A 24,717-nucleotide genomic window follows, 5' to 3' on the forward strand; every position below is an offset into this window, starting at 1 on the left:
ATCACTGCTTTACTGAAAGTAAAGCCTTTCCAGTCCACCTACAGTTAAATAACAGCGAAAAGGGAACATTGAAGATGTAGCAGCATTCCCATGCTCTCCAAGTAGGAGTCAAATCCTAGCCTCACCAGGAGGAGGCAGCTAGGAACTGATGCCAGAGCTGCTGTTTCACTATAAACCTTAGAAGAAGGAAGAGGTTCAGTGGGAGGGGGAAGCTGGAGGTTTCCAAAGCAGTAAGTGCCATACCTTATAATCTCACCAAAGAAAATGCACATAATATTTTTTTTAAAAAAGAATAAACCCAAATCAGCAAATTTCAATGGAAAATCCGTGATTCACTAAGGTGAAGTAACTGATTTTCATCTTGGCAATGTGTATTGCATCAACTGAATCTTTCTGATCTGCTATAATGGTCGTGGTATGTTTTTAAAAATAGGTAGTTCAAATGTTACATCTAAAATTGATCTCAATCAGGGAGTATGGGAGAGCTCTGTGAACACTGATTCACTCTGTTGTTTTGATTTGCAAGTTGTCTGGAAATGCTAATATGTTACAGTTAATTAAAAAACCTCATTAAATTGATTTTTGCTGGAATTTTATTGGTTTTAGCCTATACCCAGCATCCTTGCTTAGCAGAGGATCTTGAGAAATGAGTGGACTGCTCTTTCAGGAGGGCAAGCGGTTTACTCAAGCAGGCTGCTGAAAAAGGGAACGTCTGAATTACTTTCTCAGTAGCGCTTAAACTGCCAAAGTATTTGTAAGCAATGAGAATACTGATTTTATTTATGCTTGGAAATGAAATATTTTATTAACTGATTTCTGAAAGTACGCTTAAAGATTATTTTGAAACATTCTTAAGGAAAATTCCAGTACTCTTTTCAAAGAATAAATATGAAGTGCTTGTGTTTCCTCTGCCCAGTTTGTTTTCCTCACCTATGTGCTTGGAGTGGCCTGGCTTGGGGTCTTTGGCTTCTCTGCTGTGCCTGTCTTTATGTTCTATAACATATGGTCAACTTGCGAAGTCATCAAATCTCTTCAGACAAATGTGACGGTTCCAGGGGACCAGATCTGCGTGGATATCAGGCAATACGGTACTCATTTTAATCCTGATTAAATGCTTTATTGTTTCTCCTTGGTCTGTCTTCAGTAGTTTTGTCTTAGCCTTATCAAATGAACCGAATGCAAAAGCATCTTGCATCTCTGAATGTGCTATTACTTTTCTAATTAATTCAGATTACGCTGATCTCTTTCCAGATGCAATCAATTTAACTGAACTGGCAAGTCATTTATCTAAAATTATTTTGTAGCGGTTTCCAATACTATAGTACTAGGTTTAAAAATAGATCAGCCTCAAAATAAACTGCTTAGAAACAGTGCTGAGAAATAGATAACTGGATTCTGGGTTTTGAACCATATACATATATTCTTTCCTGTCAAAAAGCTGGTTTTTACATTTAAATATGAATAGTACCTGAACTTTCCTCTAACAATTACTTTCAGTTAAAAGACCAAAACCCTGCAATCAAAAGTCTGCCTTAACAATGAATTAATACTGCTTTCTGATGACAGAAATCCAAGGAGGGTGCAGGTAGCAGAGTGGGACAGTAGCTTAAAATAGGTTAGGTTTTTCAAGTAATTCATTCCGTAAGGTGAATTTTCCCTAGAGTTAATCCTTTCACATTCCCTTGTGCAGAAGAGCTTTTGCCACCATTACTTTTGGCTTCATTTTAGCTGGCGTTTTCTAGGAATGTTTCTTTCTTTGGACTAAGTCATTGGAAACAGAAAATGGATTCTGCTGTGAGAAAGTGAGAAAACTCGGTTTTGCTTTCCTATCTGGGATGCAAGTCCAGTAGGAGAAGATAAGATGCACTAATTTTAAAAGGGAGAAGTCTCAAATCAGTTAAATATTTGCATCCTCTTTTAGCAACTGACAACAAGAGGCTGGGAAGAAATTTTCTTCAGCAGCAAAGCCTTCGGAATGCAAGGATGTGCTCCTCCACCTTTCTGCTTCTCCTGGTGGTTTGCAGCCGTATGAGCACTGTGTAGGGCTGTGCTGTTCCTCTGGCAGTAAAATCATTTGGGTTTCAGTAAGTGACTGGGAGAGAGCAACTCATTAACAGGCAACTTGTGTTGCTTAACTGACTTCACATTTTTGGGTGGAAGTGGTAGCTAAAAGGCTTCAACTGTATATCGCAGTCCCAGAGAAGAAGTTGGTTTTAAAGTAAACCCGGTAACATCTTTTCGAAAGCCATGCTGAGGTAATTTCAGTGACCTGCCCCTTACAGAGTTGCTTATTCCAACCAGCTGAGTTTGAAATGTAAGTTGCGGTGGGGAGACAAAGTGGTTTTCTCCTGTTTCAAATGGCTTTTGCTTAAGCTTTACGTCTGTTACAGGCCTAGAAGTTCAGGCTGTTTGAAATCTACTAGATCCTGTTGACTTTTCAGATTTTCAGTTGTGTAAGAAAAATAACTGGGCGCACATGAGGCGTGGCAGACTGAACTTTCTTGTACCAATACTCACGTAATGCTTTTTACCTATTGGAACTAAAACAAAAAATCCTGTAATTCTTCGCTCTAGCTCCATAGTCACACTCTTCTACAGTAGTTACTTGTTGAAGTAGAAGTTAATCCAGGAAGTGCGTGCCATCCTGCAAGGGGCCAAGTACCTCTGAGATGCAGATTATCCCTTTCAGTGCTGAGTGGGGGAGCAGGCAGTATGTGACTGGCCCTGAAGTGCAAACACCCAACCAACCATTTGGCTGCCATATGGGAAAACCACATCTGAGAACATGCCTTGGCAGCGGGCCTCAATATATAAGGAGAAAGCGCAACTTGAGTGAGTTGTTTTAATTTCTCCTGCCAACTCAGAGCTGCACCGGTCAACACGCGGACGCCCAGAAAGGGAACACAACTGGCAAGTGGGCGGAAAAGATGACAGAGGAACAGAAAGTGTGTGTTGATTGCCAAAATTAGTTGTTTCTTTTGCTGTGGTATTTCAGGTATTATCCCTTGGAATGCGGTACCTGGCAAAGCCTGTGGCCCGATTTTAGAGAACATCTGCAACACGAATGAGGTACAGAAATGTAACCTGTGTGCAGCTTTTGCCTACAGGTCACTTGAGCACTGTGTAATAAATAATTCGATAAAAGGTTTTGGAGAAAACTAATACTAAATAGTATAAAGAGATTGATTTCAACACAACACTGAAATGTTTCTATTAGGTCATCCAAAAAATTAAAAGTATTTCAGAACATTTTTATTTTCTAAAGCTTTGAATACCTTGCTATGAAGATGATTTTATTATCCTTATTCTCTAAAACAGTTGAAATGCATTCTATACAATACTCAATTACTTCAATGTTTTTAATGTTTTTTCTCTAGTTCTACATGTCTTATCACCTGTTCATTGTGGCTTGTGCTGGAGCTGGTGCCACTGTCATAGCATTGGTGGGTAGTATTTTTTTGTTGGTTTATTGTGTAACATGTTCCTTTCAGGCTTAAGATGCTTTAAAATTAAATTTTGTTTATCTTGAAAATAGCAATACTAGACATTAAGGAGGGTGAGCTGTAATCACCATTATTTACTGCTATGGTTTAATCATTACAAGTCACCAGGTCCCAAACTTTTGCTTTAAGAAGTCATCTTAATCCACCTTCCCCATCCTTGGCAAAAAATTATTTGCATGTTCTTTGAAGATCCTACTTTTACCCACTGTTTCTGTTTTATGTCCACTACTTCTTTGCAATTTTGTAGTTTATTTGATGAATCACTTGGAACCTCTTGGTTTTCTTGGCTGGACCCAGGCAGTTTGACTAGTCCAACTCTGCAGTGCCAATTACAGGTGGTAGTTGGAAAAAGGGCCGTTAGCAAGATGACCTCCTTCATCTTCCTGTAGCTGCCAGCTTCTAACCTCGTGCTGGCCAAACCCAGATGTAATACTGTTTGTTGATGAAACAGCCTTGGGCCGCCTGTGTGTAGGTTATCCTCTCCAGCTAAATGGCAAGTTACCTTGCATCTTCACCCTGGAAGAAGCTCAGAGTAACGTCTGTTGTAAAAGTATTGACAGTTGCCCAAGCGGGCTTGAGCCGTCACCTTGTTGTATCTTACTCTCCTGTATTTTGTTCTCTTCCACCAGCTGATCTACATGATGGCTACTACATATAACTATGCTGTTTTGAAGTTTAAGAGTCGGGAAGATTGCTGCACTAAATTCTAAATTGTATAAGCCCAGTAAAGAGCTGCATTGTGTAGCTTGAAATACCACTGACACTCTAGGCTAAAAGTCTAGCTTTCTGAATTCTGTTACAGTAATTGTAAATAGCTTCAGTAAACATCATTTAGCTCATCAGATTAATAAAATGACTTCTTGTATACGAACTATGATGTGGGTGAGATCTGGCTATTTCTTCATGTTGAGAGGATTCAGTTACTGCAGGGGTGTTTACAAAGGCATCCTTCTGAAGATGCAGTGTTTTCATTTCAAGTCTCCACTTGCTTTCTATCTGTCATCTCTCAAACAAATACTGGAACAGTTCAGGGTCAGAATTACCAATTTATTCTTCATCCTGAATACGAAATACAACCCCCACCCCCTGAGCATGCAAAATAATATGATGGAAAAGAAAGTAGTGCCAGTCTCTTTTGGCAGAAATGAGAAGCCCAGGTGTTATGCATTAATTGGCTTGTATGTCCAGTGATTCTATGGGTGATGAAGTTAATTATTTTCTCTTACTTCATTTTTAAGTAATTGCCAAATCATGTTCTGTCTGGAAGGAAATATATCCTTGTATTAGATCTGCGTAAAACAATCACATTCTTTTGGACCCTGAACTAGTAAGAAACTGCATATAAATAGTTTCTATTCTTGTATAGCTTGCACTTTAGTAACTGATTTCTCAGTAGCCAGATCTCAAAAATGTAAGTATGACTGCACAGGAAGCAAAACCATGCATAGATCATAGAGACCTTTCTACACTGTTGGGGGGGGGTGGGGAAAAAGTGAATCGGTGTTTTCAGATGTAGATTTTTTTGCATGAAGTATGGTGAAAAGAAGTTGGGAAGAGACGAATGCACAAACTAGAAAAAAGTCCACACAATAATTAAAAAAAAACAAAACCAAACAAACACAAAAAAAACCCAGTTGCTATATATGATAGAAAACTCTTCACCTGAGGTTGGACAATGGAAGTTTAAAACGTAGCTATAAAAATATATGATTAAGACTTCTTAACCCAGAGATTGCATGCTTTTGCTTAGTTTTGGACTCATGTTTTGTTGTTTAATTTTTCAATATGTTAATGTAGCCTTGTTCACGTAAATAAAACTGTTCACAGTTTCAGGCTTTTTCCAGGGGGAGGGTAGAATTCTCATCTGCTTGTTGTTGGGGAAAAGACTTACCAGGATCTGGGCTTGGATATGCATAAACACCACCGCCTTAGAATACGGTTCTTCTGAGCGTCTCGTAGTTTACAGACTATATATATTGCCACGTACAAAACTTTTTTCCTGCTTCCCCCCATTCTGCATTTTAATTGAATCGTTCAACTCTGTAGCTCATTTTATTACTGTTATACTAACGTTCTCTAAATTGTGAATAACCATCTGAAATATTAGCATGCCAAATTCTAGAGATCTTTGAAAATAGCCTCTGTGCCTGTTTTAATAACAGAATGCTTATTAACGTAGAATAACTTTTATTTTGGTTGTTATTTTAAAGAGCGTCTATTAATCTAACTAGCAGCTTGCTTTGCCTCTTGACATGCTCACTAGCCATCATGCTCACCCTTCTCTTCCAGATCCACTTCCTCATGATACTGTCTTCTAACTGGGCCTACTTAAAGGATGCAAGCAAAATGCAGGCCTACCAAGATATCAAAGCAAAAGAAGAGCAGGAGCTTCAGGATATCCAGTCTCGGTCAAAAGAGCAACTCAATTCTTACACATAAATGTTTGCCACAGTAATTCCACAGAAGAATTCTGTAGCTCTGACAAATCAAGAAATAGCTGCTCTGCAGCACAGATGTGTGTCTACCAAACAAAATTAAGAGAGAAGTGCAAAAGCTTCACATTCCAGCTCCTGGAACACTTTCATAGGGAAATCTTCCTGTGGGTAATCTTCCATCCTTTCATACAGAGCATGGAGGTTTTACTCCAGGCATTTTAAAAGGCAACACTTCACAATAAGTGACCAAATTATTCTTCTTCGAGACTTTTGGTATTTAGTATTTGACACGTTTGACAGCATGATGTCCCGCGCAAAACTGTGGCAGGTACTTCAAACCAGCAGGCAGTAATCTCTAGGGCAAAGGCACATGTACCACGTGTGATTTAGTATCTCGATTTATATACCAAATATGAAACGGGCTGGCTAGGATTTCTGACGGCTCATGCTTACGTGACGGCACGGTTGCAGCATTTCCTAAGTTGCAACAGGGCTGTCTTTGAACACTCTTTACATGGGCCATGGGAACAGCACTCTGCTTTTGTGCCACACTGTCACGATGATGCAGTCACGCTCCTGTGCTTACGTGAGTGTTGAGCAGATGTCCCAAGTTTTAATCTTTTTATTAACTATTTAATGGAATGTAGATCCCTGGATCTGGATAATGATCCCCTTCTTTGAAAATAAATGTCAGCTTTGCCTTAATATTTATTTTCTATAAATGTCTTAGCATTTATATAGCGGCAGGAGACCATTATCCTACATTTTTAGTAAGTGAAAAGTGTTACCTTATTAAAATGACACTGATCTGACTATTCCAAATGAGCAGATGAGAAAGTATGCAGAGTTTTACACAACAAAAATTACAGCCATACAACAGAATACAGGATGTCCACCTTTCTCTATCTTGGTGCTTAGCAAATTTATAGTCAGTGCTTATGTGTTTTCCTTTTTACAAATTAATTAGCACATTGAGAAAACGTGGTGTTCAGAAAACAAAACAAACGAACCGGTGCCATTTTGAAGTCATTTCCCATAGAAGTCTGCCTTCTAATTAATGTTTTTTTCAGAAGCATTCAGTGGTATCTTGAGTATTAGTGATGGTATATTTGGTGTTTGTTCTATATGATATATATATATATATATATAAATGTGGGGGGGAGTATAATACATCAGTCATCTGAAAAAATCAAATATTCAAGTCATACCCATGTTAAGCTGACCTGTGGTTTGATGGTTTTGACTGTTTGCTGAATATAAATCAAAGGAATTGCCAATTACTTCAAGTCAGTATTAAAGAGAGAAGGCGTTTTGGGGGGCATTAATGGCAAATACTTTTTTTTGTTAAATATTGAAGTCTAATTTGACAGTTTCAAAAAAGGGGCAGAGTTGGTCAATGTAGAGCAAATATGACAAAATAGCCTAGTGTATGTTCTTACCTGTTGCATGAAGGAGACATTTCTACAGCAATGCAGGTGATGTTCTAGCCCAGTGTTTGCATAAGGGTAATAATGGAGGCAGTGTCTTAAAGCCTAATTCTTTTCTAATTCAGTGTAGCTATTACTGGGAGTTTTTGAAGTTTTGTTTAAGTAGTCTAATATTTTTATGTAAAGAGCATTAAATTTTGCTATGTATAAATTTTTGTAACCTAACAGTGAATCAATATTTTCTATCAGTGCCAAGGGCTTCCTGTAGTTACATCCAAGTGTTAAAATAAATATTTGTAGATAATAGACAACACTTGTGTATGCTTATTTGAAAACAGACCTACAGCTACTCCATACTAGTACATCTCTAGGCTTTGTGTCTCTTATCTGAAGTTAAACGAGTTTTGTTCTTTAGTGTCCATTTGCTGCTGTTGGGGGAAGGGATGCCCTGTAGGCGTACACTCCAGCACGGTAAATCAGCAGGTGTTTCTAGGGTGGAGCATGGGTAGCTGTTCCAGGCCAGCATAATGCAACAAGCACGATCCCTCCCATTCCAGACATCAAACGGAAGGATTCTCTCAGAAATTTTGTAAATGTGAGCATGGCTGCAACATCAAACCAAGCAGCATGTAAAATTAGACTAGCCCCCGAAACACATTTTAGCTGAATTTCTAAGAGCAAAAGTTTATTTCTGTCATGTTTTTGATACATCGTGTATCAACATCCAGTGAATTCAAGACAGAGCTTTGGCTTTTTGCCCCTAAATTCTGTCAAACTTGGCTTCATGTTCTTGCAGTTAGGTCAAGATGAGCAGCCTCAAATGCAGTGCAAGTTGTAATATATGCTGCTGCCCAAAATTACTTCATTGATTAAAAAATACTGTATTTTGTACTGTAAATAAAGTTTGATTTTTGCCTATAATCTACCTACAAAATACAAAGCTTAAATAAAGATGAGTTAAATAGCATTTTCATTTGAATCTCTCCGTTCTGGGCTGGTTAATACCAACAGGGTGACACACGAGGTAGGGCTGCTTTTAGCAGCGTTTGCTTCCCCTGCCGTAGTAGTAAAAGGGGCAGGTGAGTTCAGGTTTGTTACACTCCGCTCGCTGAGACTGTGCCAGCCAACCTTTAAAAAAGACGATGACGACTGAATGTTTTGTTACCTCTACACCCTGACTGTGATCTACACTTTGTAACAGCTGGAGGGGAAGGGAGCGGGCACGGGCACGGGATGGGGCACCACTGGAAAAGCTGTTAAAAGTTTACAGGAATGCAGTGCCAAAGTCAGTCTGCTTGAACATACTGATTAATTGCTTGACACTGCTTTCTCCCTTCTCTCACCCAATCAAGGAACTCCTTCTAGATTAACAATATGACTGACTTGCTCTTTGAAGTGAATGACTGGAGTGATGACGCAGCTCAAAATCATAATATTTTTTTTTTTTTTTTTTTTTTTTACAAATTCATAATTATGCAGTCTTGGTGCCTAACATTTATGACAACTTTTTACAGACAGAAAGCTGCTTTATAAACATTTTTATTGTAATGGTAATAAATAATAATAAGTGCTGTTGTTCACCAGAAGTTTTCATCCACGTCTCCATGAGAGATGTCTCCAGTGCTGTATTAAGGATAGGAGGGAGGGAAGGAAAGTGGTATGAGTCCAGAGTAGTTTCTTATCCTAAATCATAAATAGAAATACTTGTTTTAAAAACAAAGAGACTGCCTCTGCCATAATTATCTTGCTATTTCAGTGACCTGAAGGAAATAAGCAAGCCTTTAGGGTAAGGATTTGGGGCTTCAATTAAGAGAATGCCATTTCAGTACTATACATCCACTATTCTGCAATGCTTACCCAGTGAAAAGAACACCATACAGATTCCAATTCGGTAGCACCAGGGTAGGGTCTGATATGTAAAACAGCACTTTAAAGGCACAGATAATGCTGAATCATTGCTACAGTTATGGTGAGCATTTAATTTATTTTTTTTAACTGTTCCCTAGTCTTTGCTTATATATAATTTTTAATTCTGCATTTTCAGATAAACTGAAAGATCTGATAGAGGGTTGTTGGATTATTTTTTTTCCTCTCAAGCAACTGAAAACTATATATCCTTATCTATCACTGTCTAGAGAGCCAAAGGAGATGCTTTAGCTATGGTAACTCGGTGCAGGCAGCCAAAATGTCAGAAAAAAAAAATAGCGTGTATTAGTTTGTTAAAAGGCCGTGATGCTACTGACAAATCAAGGCCTAGATTTTATGGTAGTAACAAACCATCTGCAAAGAGCCGTGCAGACAAACCTTCAGAATCATTACCCAAGAAGAACCCCGCACACTTCAGCTCATGGGGCAGGAACAGAGATGCTGCTCGTTTGCAGATAACGAGTTCTAATTGCCACAGCTACTGAAACAGATCATTGAACGTAGTTCCCAGATCTGAATTCCATACAGTGCATAACTTACCTGTACATGAAGGATTCCCAATTCTTCCAGTATATTTGCTTTTGATTACTAGATTATTTTGCTTTTTAAGGAGGCAGATGTCTCTTAACCATAATTCGTAAATAACTATTTATTAATATGGAGTAATAGAAGTGATTAATAGTAATATATATGCCTTACCTGTCATCCTTTTCACTAGATATAAGTCCCTCTGTAAGTGATACTTCTCCTGTTTCTTCTTTTTTTGAATCCTGACAACCAAGAAGAAAATACACTTCCTGTAACTGGTTCTTAAGTCAAGGTTTTAAGTGACTCTAATAAACAGTATCTGTATGTTAAGGCACCTAATGGAAAACAAAAATCTGGAGGAGCTGCCCTGTTTCTACAGCTGCTGCACTGCATCTAGAACAATGATGCTTTGGAAATTCAGGTTGGATAATGTCTGAACAAAAGTATCCTGCACGCCTTCATCAAAGTAATGTTTACCGTGTTCTTTAAGGTCAAATCTTCCGTTTTGCCAGAATAAATTCAATCATACCAGTTGTGTTAGTGGAACACCAACTGACCTATGTAGATTCAGGCTGTACTTAAACATAGTTCAAACTAAAAATTGAGGACATTTATATTTAAATACTGTCCTAGTATCTAAAAACCAAAGAAACCAACAAACCCCCTCCCCACAGGACACCAGAACAAAACCCCTTATAGAAGAAAGTCTTCATTATTTTTCTTCTGAATCAACACATTTCTGCAGTACAAATCCAAACACTCATCTCTGTAGATTGTGACATAGGCCTGAAAGGGGGGCGGGGCAGAGAGAAATGTTTTCATTGTATGCGTGCTTAGCGAGACAAATTCAGTCAGTAACATTTTTGAGACCCAGTTTTGAGAATAATCACCTTGTTTGTCCGTTCCTGCGCTCTGCTCTGCTGAATTATTCTCATGTATTTTTCTAACGGATTTGGAGTAGGATCCTTAACTTTATCTTCAGCACCAGAATTACTGTTTCCAGATTTTACCCCCTCCTTATCTTCTTTTTCTTCATCTGTTTTCACTGAGTCTTGGATCGGCTTTAAGACACAAAATTACATACCGATCAGCTCAAGAAAAATACCTTTATACCTGCACTACACATGAGATTTTATGTTAACCTTGGTAAAACATGCCAGTCTGAACAGCATTAACTTGTTACATACAGTTCAAGATGAAATGTTAAGGTACTGCTTCAATTCAAAGTGACATCAAGAAATCCCACTCAGCCTGTCTGGATGTCTGAGATGCTGTGAGGCCTGAGGCTTCTATGTCTGACAGCTCCGTGTGAACTGAAGAAGAGCTGACACAGGTATGAAAGTTTCTTGAAGGGCCTAGCCTGCTGGTGTGAAGGGTAGCACGAGCATGTCTGACCAGTACCACTGCACTGAATCAAATTAGCCAAGGTTTAAGGGTGGGAAAAGGAAGATTAAATGGGAGGGCGCAAAAAATCAAGTTTTATACAGGTCTTAAAGTCCAGAACTCTAATTCAACAGGTGCTACATCACCTAAAAGGGACTTAGGCAAACTCCTTAAGGTCTCCTTACAACTTCTACTTCCAAGGAAGCACCCTAGATACCCTAATGCAGGGTAATGAACAGATGGACATTAACATGTTCTGGTGTGTTCCACCAGCAGCAGTCCAGACCAGAAAGACAGCAATTGTATAGCTTGTTCCAATAGCATGGTGACAGCTGCCTTCTGAATTCTAGCCGTAAAACTGTAGCTTTCAGTTGCGTGAAGCCTGGAAGAAAAGGCGTCGGTTTCCAGTGAAAAAGGTACTAGGCATAAGGAGAAATTCTAGCGAGACTCTTCAGTTAATCACACAAGTATGTAAAAAATCAGCCTCTACTACTTTCACTTGAATAAAATCTATTTTTAACAAAGTAACGCACATAGAACAATCCTACATGGCACTACAAAGCTATATTACTGTCAGAAATTAAAATACTGAATCACCACCTCTTTGTTAAGCTTTTCCACTTCTTTTTGCTCTCCTTCCAAAGCTTCCTGTTGTTCTCGCTCTCTCCTTTCTTCTCTTTTTTTCCTTTCTTCTATGTTTTCCTCAACTTCTCTATTCTGTTCTTCAATCTGCCTTTGATCCAGCACTGCTGTGAAAAGTTATTTCAACATCTGTAATTTGATTTATATAGTTCAGTAATTACTACAGTAGTACACAAATAAGTATCAGGTTCCTGTATAACTACCAGTAAATGAAAAACAACTGGATATATTGCTTATACATATACCAAAATCATTCTTCAGTATCTGATGTTGTTTCTTCCCACCTCTCAACATTTTTAGTCTGATACATAATTCACTACGAGTTAAACAGTAAAGCCAAAGTAGAGGCCAGAGAGCTGACAAATCTCTCTATGCGTTTCTCATTCCTATCACGGACCATCTCATTAAATCTGTTATCCTAAAGTTCATGTTGCTACATTCTTTCCCTCTCTGCAATATGGTTATATTTATAAAGAAAGTACTTAAAAGACCTTTAAAAATTATTGCAGGACACACTGCTGATGTGACCAGTATATTTAAACAAGCTGTGTAAGTAGAACAGCATTCAGATAGTCATTAGATGGGAAACTAAATACTGGGAATTGTTACAAAGCTAGAAAGCTCTTCTCTAAATAAAAATACAATAATGCTTCCATCTAGAACAATTAGAAAAGTGGCATATGCTGCACTGAAATCATCCTCACCTACCCAAAGAATTAAAACAGCATTGTGATAATACAGTTTGTGAACTGAGTCAAGAAAAATGAAAAAAAATCCAGACAAGCAGGACATAAAATATTTTTTAGAAAACCAAACCAAAACCTTTCAAGTCTTAGTTCTATCAAGAGCAGAAATGATATTTTATAACTATCCTGAAGAGAAAAGAAAAAAACCAAAATCATCTCTCCAGAAGCCAGTCAGGGGGGTGGGATGGGTAGTAAGTTGGGTGGCAGAAGTTTAAATTAAAAAAAAAAATTAATCAAAAACAGGATGAAAAAGTCTTCCTCATACAGTAAAGCAAAATAAAACATACCTTCCTCTTTATTACATTATTAGCTCTTTTGGAAAAAAATGTTCAATCATGCCAGCATACGTACCTACAGGATGTTAAATATTTGGCTTTTTTTATGTTACACATTTGACATTTAAAAAGGGTATTCACTTTTGTTTCTGAGCTGAAAACTCACTTAAATCCTGCAGCGAAGTGGCTGTGACATGGTTTCCATTGATGATGTCCCCAGATGGATGCAAGGCATCACTTTCACACTGCTCTGGAATGTCCCCCTGATCTAGAGAAGAAATTTGAACAATGGCTTCATTATTTTGTAATTACAATAGCAGAGCTGAGCAATGGACACAAAGTCTGGGAATGGCTGAATAAGAACGCAAGTATCAGCACTAATTGAGCACTTTCCCTTCAACTTGACCGTTTCCCTCGGGATTAAGAATTATCACGGGCTGTACTTGCTGCTTTAATTACAGAATTGTTAGTTTTGAAATTAAGTATCAGTTTACAAAGCCAAAACAGATTCATGAATAAATATACACCAGAAAACCCAAATGTTATCATTTCTTTACATAATCAAGATAAGAGGTCACAGAAAACATTACATGTCCAAGCTTAGCTCATCCTTTCCATGCACGTAAAACAGCCTTTAATTATTTGATCATGTACTATTTCTTTATTAGGATCCTTGCCTTCAGTACAGCGGATGGATACTGCTAATATTCTATATTATATTTTCTTCTCCCTGCACAATGGGGCTCTGAATCTACAAAAACACAATGACTGTACTTCTGTGGTCATTGCTACGACATGCAACGGCTTCTTAATAATTTATTTGCAAACCATGCAGACTGCTATTATCTCAATTCTATGAGAGAAAGCAAGAAGACATAAAAAGTCAGATGTAGCCATTATCTCTAGGTAGCCAACCTGCAATATATAGGATCATTTTTCCAAGCACGTAGTGTAACATAGTACAGATAATTTTTATATTTCCTTAAGTTTTGAGTAAAGGTCTAGAAAATTTCAATTTCCCATCCTTCCGATATTATCAAGGTTTCAAGCATTTTTCTTTTCCACTTCATAATAAAACTGAAATATTTTGCATGAAGAAAAAACAAGACACCCAAACTGATTAGTCTCTCTCTCAGAATGGTCTGAATCTCTTTGAATTAAAATTCTTGTAAAGGAATTACAGGTGAAAGCATCACAGAAAATTTCTGCCAAACTATCTGTCTTGGCTAAGTTACAAGAATGGTCTCAGTTTCTTACAACAGCAATAGGAAGTCCTACCAGCTTCAACTAGGAAAGTTGAAGGAAATTCTGTATCTATATTTCACATAGATGTGAAAATAATGAGTTAGTACACTCAAAAGAAAACCTATTCTGGTTTTCTGCTCTCTCTTTAACTTTAGGTATAAATTATAAGGTTATCAACAACAACATTATTTCTATATGAGGCATCAGTATGTTTCAGCATATGTAATATTTAAATAGTCAAAAAATCCCTTTCACAAATAGGTTCCTGTTAAATACTATATCTAATTCTAAAGGTCTGCTAACCACACAACCCAACCAAAAAAACCCCACCCAAAACAGTATAGTAAAAACCACCTTTACATTAACCATTCTGAAAGAAAAGAAAGGTAACACACTTTTTACACATTCATTCTTTGATGCAAGGGTGGACAACAAGAGATGCATTATTTCCTTAAGACAAGCACATCAACTAAAAGCAATTACTGCCAACAGAAATTTCAATCCTGTCATGCCAGACCTCACTCACAGCGGGATTAAAAGGCTTCCACAGTTTATGGTATCTCCTTCACGCCACTGGGTTTTTTCCTACGCTTAGCAACTTCTTCCTTCATTCTATCTTACTCTACATTTACTTTCTAGATTTTACGTTCTTATTCTCCCTGCCCTCCTCCCCCCCCCCCCCCCCCCCCAATTCCTCCTGGGTTATCTTCTCCCCTTTTTAGCGATTCTGATTTCCTTCAACATACTGAGACTGTCTTTTTGATGCAGTCTGACCCAACAAAAGTATTGTTGATTGAGAAGTCATATGCAAACTCTTAAAATTGTTCTTTTGACTACCACACATGACCAAATGATACAGTGGTAACTTACTTGGGCACAGCATCTACTCAGGTCCAATTGCCAAGAAAATGCCAGTCTATTCTTATATGTGATAAAATAAAAGTGAAATATGTAATGTATTCCCAAAAGTCTCTAATACAAAATTAAACAAATAAATCGAAATCTAATTAAAATACGAGATGAGTAGAAACCATTAGTGGCTACAGGCTCAGTTCACATGCAAATAATGCATTTAAAGCTTACAAAAAGAAAACTAAATGAGATAAATTTAAAAATACCAACAAGTGTACTGAGTAAAACTTCACAGAGAAATGTATTGATGAGTCATTACCTTCTGCTAGTTACCATTAAATACGAACAGCACATTTGCTGTTTAAACACTGCCTTTTTTGATTGTTTAGTTGGTTGGTTTTTAAAATACTGAAAACCATATTCTCACAGGTTCAAGACAGTGAGTAACAGCATCACTCCATCTTCCATACAACTTAGCCGCAAACAAAATCAGCCAGTCTCGGACCCAGGAAAACACACACTAGTTAAGAATATTTTCTTATAAATCAGTGATTCTAACTCTCTCATACAATAATTATAATCTCTTCACTAGCTATGAATTTAATTCATACCCAATGATGAAACTCCACCTGTCTAAAGAATTTACAGACCCAACAAAATTTAGAAATGGGAAAGGTTCATACCTTTCACATTGACAACTTCACTTACTTTAAACCCACAGTTTCATGGGAGATAATGCTCAGGTCCAACATAAAAATGTCACTGAGATGCTGAAAAACTAGGAAATCAAGCCAGTAGCTGTGCTTCTGCTTCTCTCTCCACATACAAGTGGCTATAAAGTGAATTAACTTTTATTATCCTCCTCTTTCTACAGTACCTTAGTTACATCAAAAGTTTTTGAAAACTAACCCTGCAGGCTTGACTGCAGCATAAAAAGAGAAGGAAGCATTTTATAGCACACAGTGCAAAACACCACCTAAATGACCAAGTTCTTTCTGCAATCAACAGAGAGCAGAAATGTAAATAAATAAAATGCTGACCTTAAAAGAAAAAAAATTAAGATAAAATTCACGCTTCAGTAACTGAACCATGTTCCAGAACTACTCAGACATGCTGATTAACGACAGTATAATTTCAAGTGTTCTTCACATATTTACACACAGTTCTAAAGTAACTTCTAATTCATAATACTATTTAAGCCTCAGTTACAGAACGAAAAATCAGCAAGAGTATATGTAATGGCTGCAGAAACTTATCTTCAGAATTACAGCTTGGTAATAGTGCTCTGATAGTGGTCCATGACCAATAGTCCTTGGAGTTTTACTTCATTCAGCAAATACAACAGACCCTCAAATTAGTTCATATAGTATACTTGGCTGATTTTTTAAAAAATCCTACACAATTCTAAAACATTCTGAAACAACTGTCAGACCTACATGCATTAATGAGAACAATGTTATGCAAGATTTCTGAACAAAAAGTATGTTCCCAAATTTCAGAACCAGCTTGATTTCAGTGTCGACTTATTACTACAGATCCTTCTCCTCTAAAGATGCAAATATGAAGAAAATGAATACTTCATCATGTCAGTTTGATTTTATTTCCAACATCAGTCAGAATTTTTTCTCTCCAACTACAGTCTTAAATTATCAAGACAACTGTCTTACAACTATTAAGCCCTAGGGTGTTAAACGAACTGCCTAAAATGCACCAAAACTTACATTCAGGAGAAGAAATGTGTTCTTCAAGGTCCTCATACATTAGTTTCTCTGGTTTGGGGATATCACTGAAATCTTTTTTATCCATTTGTTGATTATTAAGTCTGAAAGAAGAAGGAATAACAAATATAAATGCTGAACTTCTGAGCAAATAGCGATCTATGAACCTGCTTTAGCAGGGGGATTTGGACTAGAAGATCTCCAAGGGTTCCTTCCAACCACACTGTGATTCTGTGAGCTGAGATTTAAATACAAGGACTAATCACATGCTTGGCAACAAACTAAACCAAATGTAAAAACCATGCAACCAAAAAGCTGTAACTTTCTGATTCAAAAGTTAAAGCATTCAAATACAGTTCTCTGACTTCCACCAGAAGTCAGCTCAATCTCTCATAGCCATCTCCCTGCAGCCTTTCCCCAAGGCCTATATAGGACCTAAAAGCATTACATTAAAACAAAATACAATCTCAAAAGGCATAAAAAGGAGGAAGGAAGGAAAAAAAAAAAAAAAAAAGGAGAAAGACAATGAATTGTGACAATGAAATTAAGAAATTTGCCCTTTTAGGCTCTGTGTTGTAGTCTAATTCCCACTTTGATGCCATCTTAACAGATGCATTTGAAATGTATTAGGATTAGATGTCTGGCAAAACATGTATGATATACAGGGGTAAAAATCTGGGTGCTATGAAAAATGGGATTAGTTCCCTCATTCTAAATCCCCATTTATCTCATCAGAAAGATAATGTAAAAGAACAGTATCTTCCACGTGACCCTGCTACCAAACTCTGACCAGAAGCAGGATAGCAAAAGGAGTGCAGGTCACTAAGGAAATTCAGCAGCAGCTCTTCATAAAAGAGCTTACTTTACACCAGCTGGTGCTCTTCACCAGGGTATAAATATGTTTGTGCTTACAATTTCGAAGGGATTCAGGTCTTATATGGGGCAAAAGCGAAGAACAAACAAAGCATACCCCCACAAGGAGACATGTTGAATAAAGAAATCTGGGGACGAACAAATAGATCTGCATTTTCAGAAGGACAGTTCAGTAATGTCAGTGGGGGAAAATACCCTGTAAATTAAGTACGAGAGAGTAAATGAAACTTCAAGTTTTGGGAAGTCTATTTCACGTTTTTAGTCTTGCCTTCACAGAAATGTTCAGTGTTATATAATTCTTAGGGATGCAAGATTCAAGGACATGTATGCCACTTTTTTCATTACTGCGTCCTGCAACGTTGCTAGAAAGACAGTTAACACACTGCCTCAGATTCAGCAAACTAGAGAGGTCTGCCTCATGAATAAGAGTAAACATACATTTCCAAGCATTTTTCAAAATTCATCCCATTATACAAGTTTAGCAACCAAACCCTGGACTGTACACCTCATGTCAATATTCCATAAAACAGTACTGGTGTGCCAGTCAACACCAAATGATTGAACTGCATGCGTTACGCTTAAGATTAAAGCTTAAACAAAAAACAACCACCACTATCTAACCTATTTTGCTAATGTCCAGTTATTTGTTTAGCCTAGTACTGGTAACAACCCTCACAATCGGTTTCTTCAGCCCTAAACAAAAAACCAAAAGGAATGGTTTAGATAATAATCTGCCTTATAACTGTAGACTGACTTCCTGTCTTTTGTTTATTGGCTTCCTTCATACCACCGGTATCTTGAAACACAAATAAACAAGGAGCTCTTGTAGTCACAGAAGCAATTGTTCTTCCCCACTGACAGAGGTCTAACTTATAATGATTACTGGTGTTACAACACAGTATTTTCTTCATCCTTCTTTTCAGAGAAGTTCCCATTGCCACTTCAGATCTACAGGTCATAAAGTAATCCCACAATACACATCAATGATGTGGCATTTGCTTAATAATGAGAGTAAATAACTGGAAAAGCCCACGCATACATTTCTCAAATATTTTATGTAACAGAAAACAGTCCAAGGCACAAGAAATTAAAAAATACTCAACAAAAGAATGTTTCCCCTTTAAGAAAATCTTGGGAAAGCAGCAAGTTCAAGAAAATTATTTGGACCTCATACCCTTGTTTTGGCACAAGGAACCCAAGAAATCAACTACAACCCATAGCTGCCTGCCCAGACCTTGGCCTGTTCTCTGCAACAGAACGCCCTCATACTGTTCACTCTTCAGGCAGCGTGGACTTTACAACATCCCTCAAAGAAGTACAGTCCCTCAAGCGGTATTATTTTCCCCTATCACCTTAACATTCAGCCTTCACTTTCTAAGGTCTGTCAGAGGAATATAGGAAATCTGAGATACACTGTAGAAAATGTAGATGAGCAGGGCAAGAAGAGGCAGACACTCAAAGGGACTAACTTCACAGTCCCTAGAAATCCCATCAGCTTCTTTTCAAGTCCAAGAACATAAAGGCTCTTCCCAAATTCTAAACACCAAAGAGACCCTCTCTACGGTAAATGTATATTGAGGACTTGATAACAACAAAATAGAGAAGCCCTAGGAATGCCTGCTAGAGCTGCCCCAGGTCAAGCTGCTTTTCTTCAGCCATCAAATCTAGAATGAAGGCTAGCAGGTTAAGGCCAATTCAAGTGCCTCTTCTTAGGAAAGAAACATTAAATCCTTGAGCTTTTTCTGCAGACCTTATTGAGGATTCTCACTATTGGAGAGTCGGAGGCACCAGAGACTGTTAAGAACAGAAGAATTTCATACATGGAAATAGGAGCTACAGGATGGAAAAAGAAGTCTGTCTTATGCTGCTTAATTTTGCAAAGTTATTCATTTACTTAAAAGAGATCTTTAAAAAACAAACCAAAAAAGTTCTGGTACCCATCTCATTCCCACACGCAAAGCAGACTGGAGATTCCTATTCTGAAAACAGTTATACAGACACATGAACAAGCTCTTCAGAGGAAAAAAAAGAAGTTAACATTACAGCTTGTTAATGAATGAAGTGAGAATGGAGAACTGCCTTGACTTAAATCTCAAAAAGGCAGCTGAAACTACCGAGCTTCAATCGACAAAGCTCATCAGTCAGGTCACAGATGTGAAAAATACAGACACAATTAAAGACACATATCTTTATTAAGGGTTCTGTGTGCATCAGGTATAACCTCAATGGCTTTTGAACACCAAGTGTACGTAAAAGGCCTGTTCTGATATGGGAAAGATGAGAGATTGTCACCACGTTGGACAAGAATTCGTGATGAGCCTGTAGCTTTACCTTTTTCTTGAAAAATAATTTCAAGTAATTGAAAAATGAAGTTTACTCCCCTAAAGACCCAACTTTGTCTTCTGAAATGAAGTTGGTTCTCAAATTAGTCTACGTCACCAAGAGCTCCTGTTAGCCTTCTCAGGATCACAATTATATGGATGGCACAGAAGCCTACTAAAGGAATCAAAACTGTCAAATCCCACAAGAGCTCACCACAACAAACTGCTAAAAATACATTCAGGTAATTCATATGAGGGTAAGACGTCTGATAGGATTGTTATAAATAAAATGTGCTAAGTAATAGTTAATGGGCCACTGCTGTGCCTTCACATTCCTGTTTACAACAGAGTACGGACATTATTCTTACCCAAAAAAGTATACAGTCTAAATTTTTAAGTTACCAATATGGTCTAAAGGTGTGGGACAGCAGGGAAAGTCAGATATATCTTGGACATACGCATACCTTCCTCACACTTTTAAAAAATGAGATTTTTTCATAGATATTATATATAGGGCATGCAAGTCAGGGGCTGTTTAACTCAGATTTACTTTTAGGAACAGATTTGACATTTTAAGGAAACTTTTAGAAAACACATTTTCTGAAATTAGTGATTAACAGAATATGTTTTTATTAACAATGAAACTTTCACTCTGCTGTCTAAAAGTGGTCTACTGTGTAAGGAAATAACAATAAAACAGAAAGTCTACACCAATACAACAGATTTCAAGTGCTGCAGAACTTGCAGCTGTCTTGAAATAGGAGAATTCACACCATACCTTGCTTTGAAAAGTTTGTCACAGCACTGACGCATGAAAAGTAAAATAACAAAGAGGGGCAAAAGCAAAGGTCATTTTTAAATCTAGAGCCGTATCTGCAGAGATCTCTACAGCAGTGGGAAACCCAACAAAGTAAATCAGCCTGACCTATAGCCCAGGAACATAGAAACTTTGTATGACTTGTATCTGTTGGGTGTGCCTTTGTGCTGACAGCACACACCAAATGAACCACCCGCGATCTTTGAAGCCACACACAGTAACAAATCAATACTTGTATTGGTTGCGGTAGCACAAACTGGAAGTGCCAAGAAGCACAGTTCTAAGCATTAATTAGTATCCTTAAAGAGCAGAATTTGAGCTAAGTTTCACTGATGGGTATTTATCCATTTGCTACATCTGCACTAAACCAGCAAGCACTTAGGATGCCTTACATTCGCCCTCCAGGCTTTTTAGTCCTCTGCATAACACTTGTCCATGGCAGCGGACTTTTTTAGGCTTTGGAGCTAGTGCTATTATTCACATTTGCCCCAACAGAGGGAATCTTTGGAATAACCTTCCTTGCTCAACTACAACAGTGAAATGACTTTGCAGAACACTTTGTAAATCAATCAGGTTTTACTTTGTCATAGGACAAGACTTTTTTGTTGTTGTTTTATTTTTAAACATTGCATTCATCTGAAGTTTTTAGTGCACATGAGGTTTTAAGTATTTCACTGCACATAACTCTGCACTGGAAGGAAGCACAAATCTAAACAGCACTGAAAATGTCAAATCGTATTTGCCAAAGTTATTTGGATTTGGGAGAAGAGGGGTGTTTCTTTTTTTTATGACTAGGTTGCTCTCCAGGTGCAAGAATGGAAATGCTTATCCATCTTCAGAAAAGTTCTCACTTGCAAAATTAATGGCTTGCTTGAATTGCAAAAGCAGCTATCACCATGAACAATTAGATAAATGTTTCTTTTAAAAGCAGGTTAAAAATGTTGCTTTGTAAACAAAGTTACCTGATTTTCTGGCCACGACTGGATGAGGAAGAAACAGACTCTGAAGATGAAAGTAGATATGGCTTTGAAATAGGAGAAAGCACTTGGTCAACACTCTGCTGTGAAGAGGCAAGGTATGGGCCAATGTTGTCTGCAGAATGAAAATCCCACAATTTGCATTAGTTATTTGCCCTACCATTTCTCAGACAAGGCTGGTTTTTACAACATGCATAACTAGACTCTGCAGGCACCACCACTACAGGGCAACTAATACCTGGACCTTAAAATATGAACTTTGTTGTACTGGTTATTTATTTCTTTTTCTTACCTCTCCAGTACGCGCATTTTCCTCTACAAGCCTTCACCATCGTAAACTTCTCATAAAGCCTATGATTATCACCATATAATAAATACATGCTCCCCACAAACTGTAGCCCCTCTGCCAAGCATCAAGTAATTTCTCCCATAATGAATATTAGAGGAAGCAGTTACAGACCTGGTTTTCAAGCTAGCGATATGCTTACTAGTCAGTGAAAGATAATGTCTGAGGTCTCCCAAAGGCCATTCCTCATTAAGAAATTTAACCTGGAGGTTTCATTTTCTACAGATTTGTAAAAGTGAGTGATGAAGCAAAGAAGAAAAATCTTTGAAGATTTTATCCTCTTATCAACAGCTGTAAAGTTATCAGGGAAGGAAACAAGACAATATGACTAGAGAAGTCTTGAGTTTCCTAAAAAAACAAGGTAAAAAACAAAACCCCTCCAATAAAAAGGCTTTTAATCAAACTTGCTAACTCTAGTGCTTTGATTAAATTTTGCTTTGCAATCTTAATTTTCCTTTCCTGTGCAGCTGCACAGGTCTTTCATTACTAGACTATGAATTATTAGTTTTCCCACAAGATACGGTATTCATATAGTAAGCTGGTACTGCCGTTTTTCTTCTCTTCATTGATCAAATAAGTTTTACTGTTGTCAGTGCTAACTGGGCTCAAAAGATAGACAGAAAGCTATTATTAACACTCCCATACCTGAAGTTTTTTCAGGTGGTCACACAGAAGTACACCCTGTTACGGCGCACACCACACTGCAGAAGTCAGGATGCTTCAGACTAAGGGTTGCCAATGGCTTTTTATCTCCAGACAGCCCCTGTGCCCATGCAATACGGATGAACACCCTCTGGGGAAGCTGAGCACTAACAGAACAGGACCCAGCAGTTATGTCATACACATGTATCAGCATGACCTGTGCATGGCTGGAACGCTCAGCCCACCACCATCCAAACTTTTATAAAATAACTTGTCAAATTTTCACGTGCAGAATAAACAGACAAGAAGAGCAGGCAGTACTTCCTGCACTCACCTCCTCAGTGTTAACACATATTGCATGTTAGGATACAGGTGGCACACTAGTCATCTCATACAGTAATTTACCACAACCTATTACTATTTAGAAATTATCTATATTAGAAATTTAACAACTTTCTACTAAAAGAAAAATTGCTGAGGTCTTTGGCTCACAGTATGCTCTCTGCAAGACTCACCAACTTTGCTCTTTCTCATCACAAGGGACGAAGTTTTGTCAAGTAATGATCAAGGTAAAAAGTACTGGTAATGTAATAGGAAGCATGGGTCAGATGACAATTCAATTTTTCTCATTAACTATTTCTTAATCCATGTTACTGCCCAGAGATTAGAGACAGTAAGCAGAGGAAAACAGAAATGGAACCTGTCCTACTTTTAGTTGTTCTTAAAGAAATGGGCTTACTCCTTCCCAGTAGAAGGTCAAAGCCTGAAAGATGTCCAATATGAATGGACTTGGGAAGGGAAACAGTCAAATACATACATAATTTAAAGGAAGACAGAAAACCACATACACTTCCACTGGTCAATTATGTAGTAAAACTGCTGCTAGATCTGCCAACTGCAAGTATTTTACAGGAGGACACACTTCTTCCTTTCATCCTTCGAAGACAGGTGCTGACAACTGAGCTACAGTTGTCACTGAGGTATATCTCACTTAAAGGAAAAACAAACCTCAGACTCACGTGCATGACATCTTTTACCTCTTAAAATTTATTCTGAGCTGTTCAGACTGGCATCTTCAACACCACTCAAAAGCTCCATGAAAGCTTCCAGAATGACTTACGGTTTCTAGCAAAAACACATCTGGTGCTTCATCCATCTCTAGTACAAAGAATAACATATATACCAGTATAAAAGCACTCTCTCTCTGATGACTCTTGAAACAGGTGACAGATCAGTGGGGAAGCAATCTAACTGGAAGCAGACAAATCACTTCACGGCACAGCGCTGAAGCTACTGTGCTTACTGGGGCATGTATTGTATCAGTTCACCAGAATATATCATCTAGCTGCAACCCACTCCCCCTACGCAAAATTTTTTGTAATGCTTAAGTCAGGTAATGCCCTCTTTTGTTATTCAGCTCTCATCCCTCTCCAGAGCAAGCTGGTCTTGGCATTAAGCAAAGAACAGATCTAAAGGAAAAAAAAAGAGATCAGGTATCATATAACCAGCCTCTGACAGGTACAAAGATGGGAGGGGTTGTGGAGGTCATGCACACAACTTTAATTTTTATGTTCCTAATTTACAACAAAACCCTACCTTTATGAAAGACTTTGTGTGTGTGCAGTATTAAACAAATAGTCTGTAAATACTTTCTAGAGAAGGTAACAGAGAAAACTTAAAATGTAAAAGCTTTGGAAGTTCAAGTTTTCAAATATGTTTTCAGTAACAGAGCATGATATTCTATGTGCAGAAACACAGGGACAGCCACAACAGAACAGACTGGTCGTAACCTGTTTCTAACAGTGCCCATTACTAAACAAAACTAAACTAGAAGGAAAATACTTACATCTTACTTCTGCTAACACCCAACCCAAACTTTCCCCAATGAATACTATTTTGGGTCCCCTGACATCTATATCCTGCATCCTGGGTTCCATCCTGCATCTATACTTGTTGCCACAGAAGCAATAAATCCACAAGTTACTCATGGTATGAAAAAGTACTTCCTTCTCTTTCCTTTCGATTTCACAGGATGCTGTGGTCTGTGAAGGAGAGATTAAT

General features: G+C 37.8%; 2 protein-coding genes across 12 annotated transcripts in view; one reads left to right on the plus strand and one right to left on the minus strand.

Moving 5' to 3' along the window:
- GPM6B (glycoprotein M6B) overlaps nt 1–8,332 on the plus strand; it is a 111,923-nt gene extending 103,591 nt beyond the window's left edge. For 3 of the 5 annotated variants that reach the window (XM_056328175.1, XM_056328176.1, XM_056328174.1), the window contains exons 4-7: nt 917–1,088; nt 2,996–3,069; nt 3,378–3,443; nt 5,793–7,676. In XM_056328175.1, coding sequence (XP_056184150.1) covers nt 917–1,088; nt 2,996–3,069; nt 3,378–3,443; nt 5,793–5,942 — 462 coding nt within the window. In that variant the 3' untranslated portion in view covers nt 5,943–7,676. Of the gene's footprint in view, nt 1–916; nt 1,089–2,995; nt 3,070–3,377; nt 3,444–4,132 lie in introns of all 5 variants that reach the window. The other 2 variants (XM_056328172.1, XM_056328173.1) reach the window with 2 other exon arrangements.
- Nucleotides 8,333–8,888: 556 nt separating this feature from the next.
- The window catches only part of OFD1 (OFD1 centriole and centriolar satellite protein), a 34,943-nt gene continuing 19,114 nt past the window's right edge, over nt 8,889–24,717 (minus strand). For 5 of the 7 annotated variants that reach the window (XM_056328159.1, XM_056328160.1, XM_056328162.1 and 2 more), the window contains 7 exons: nt 21,654–21,783; nt 16,684–16,784; nt 13,032–13,133; nt 11,803–11,951; nt 10,710–10,880; nt 9,991–10,061; nt 8,889–9,048 (listed from right to left, as the gene is read on the minus strand). In XM_056328159.1, the coding sequence (XP_056184134.1) occupies nt 8,994–9,048; nt 9,991–10,061; nt 10,710–10,880; nt 11,803–11,951; nt 13,032–13,133; nt 16,684–16,784; nt 21,654–21,783 (779 nt within the window). In that variant the 3' untranslated portion in view covers nt 8,889–8,993. The remainder of the gene's footprint in view (nt 9,049–9,990; nt 10,062–10,709; nt 10,881–11,802; nt 11,952–13,031; nt 13,134–16,683; nt 16,785–21,653; nt 21,784–24,717) is intronic. The other 2 variants (XM_056328161.1, XM_056328158.1) reach the window with 2 other exon arrangements.

The sequence above is a fragment of the Falco biarmicus genome, chromosome 2 (genome assembly GCF_023638135.1).
Source record: "Falco biarmicus isolate bFalBia1 chromosome 2, bFalBia1.pri, whole genome shotgun sequence".
Taxonomy (NCBI): Eukaryota; Metazoa; Chordata; class Aves; order Falconiformes; family Falconidae; genus Falco; species Falco biarmicus.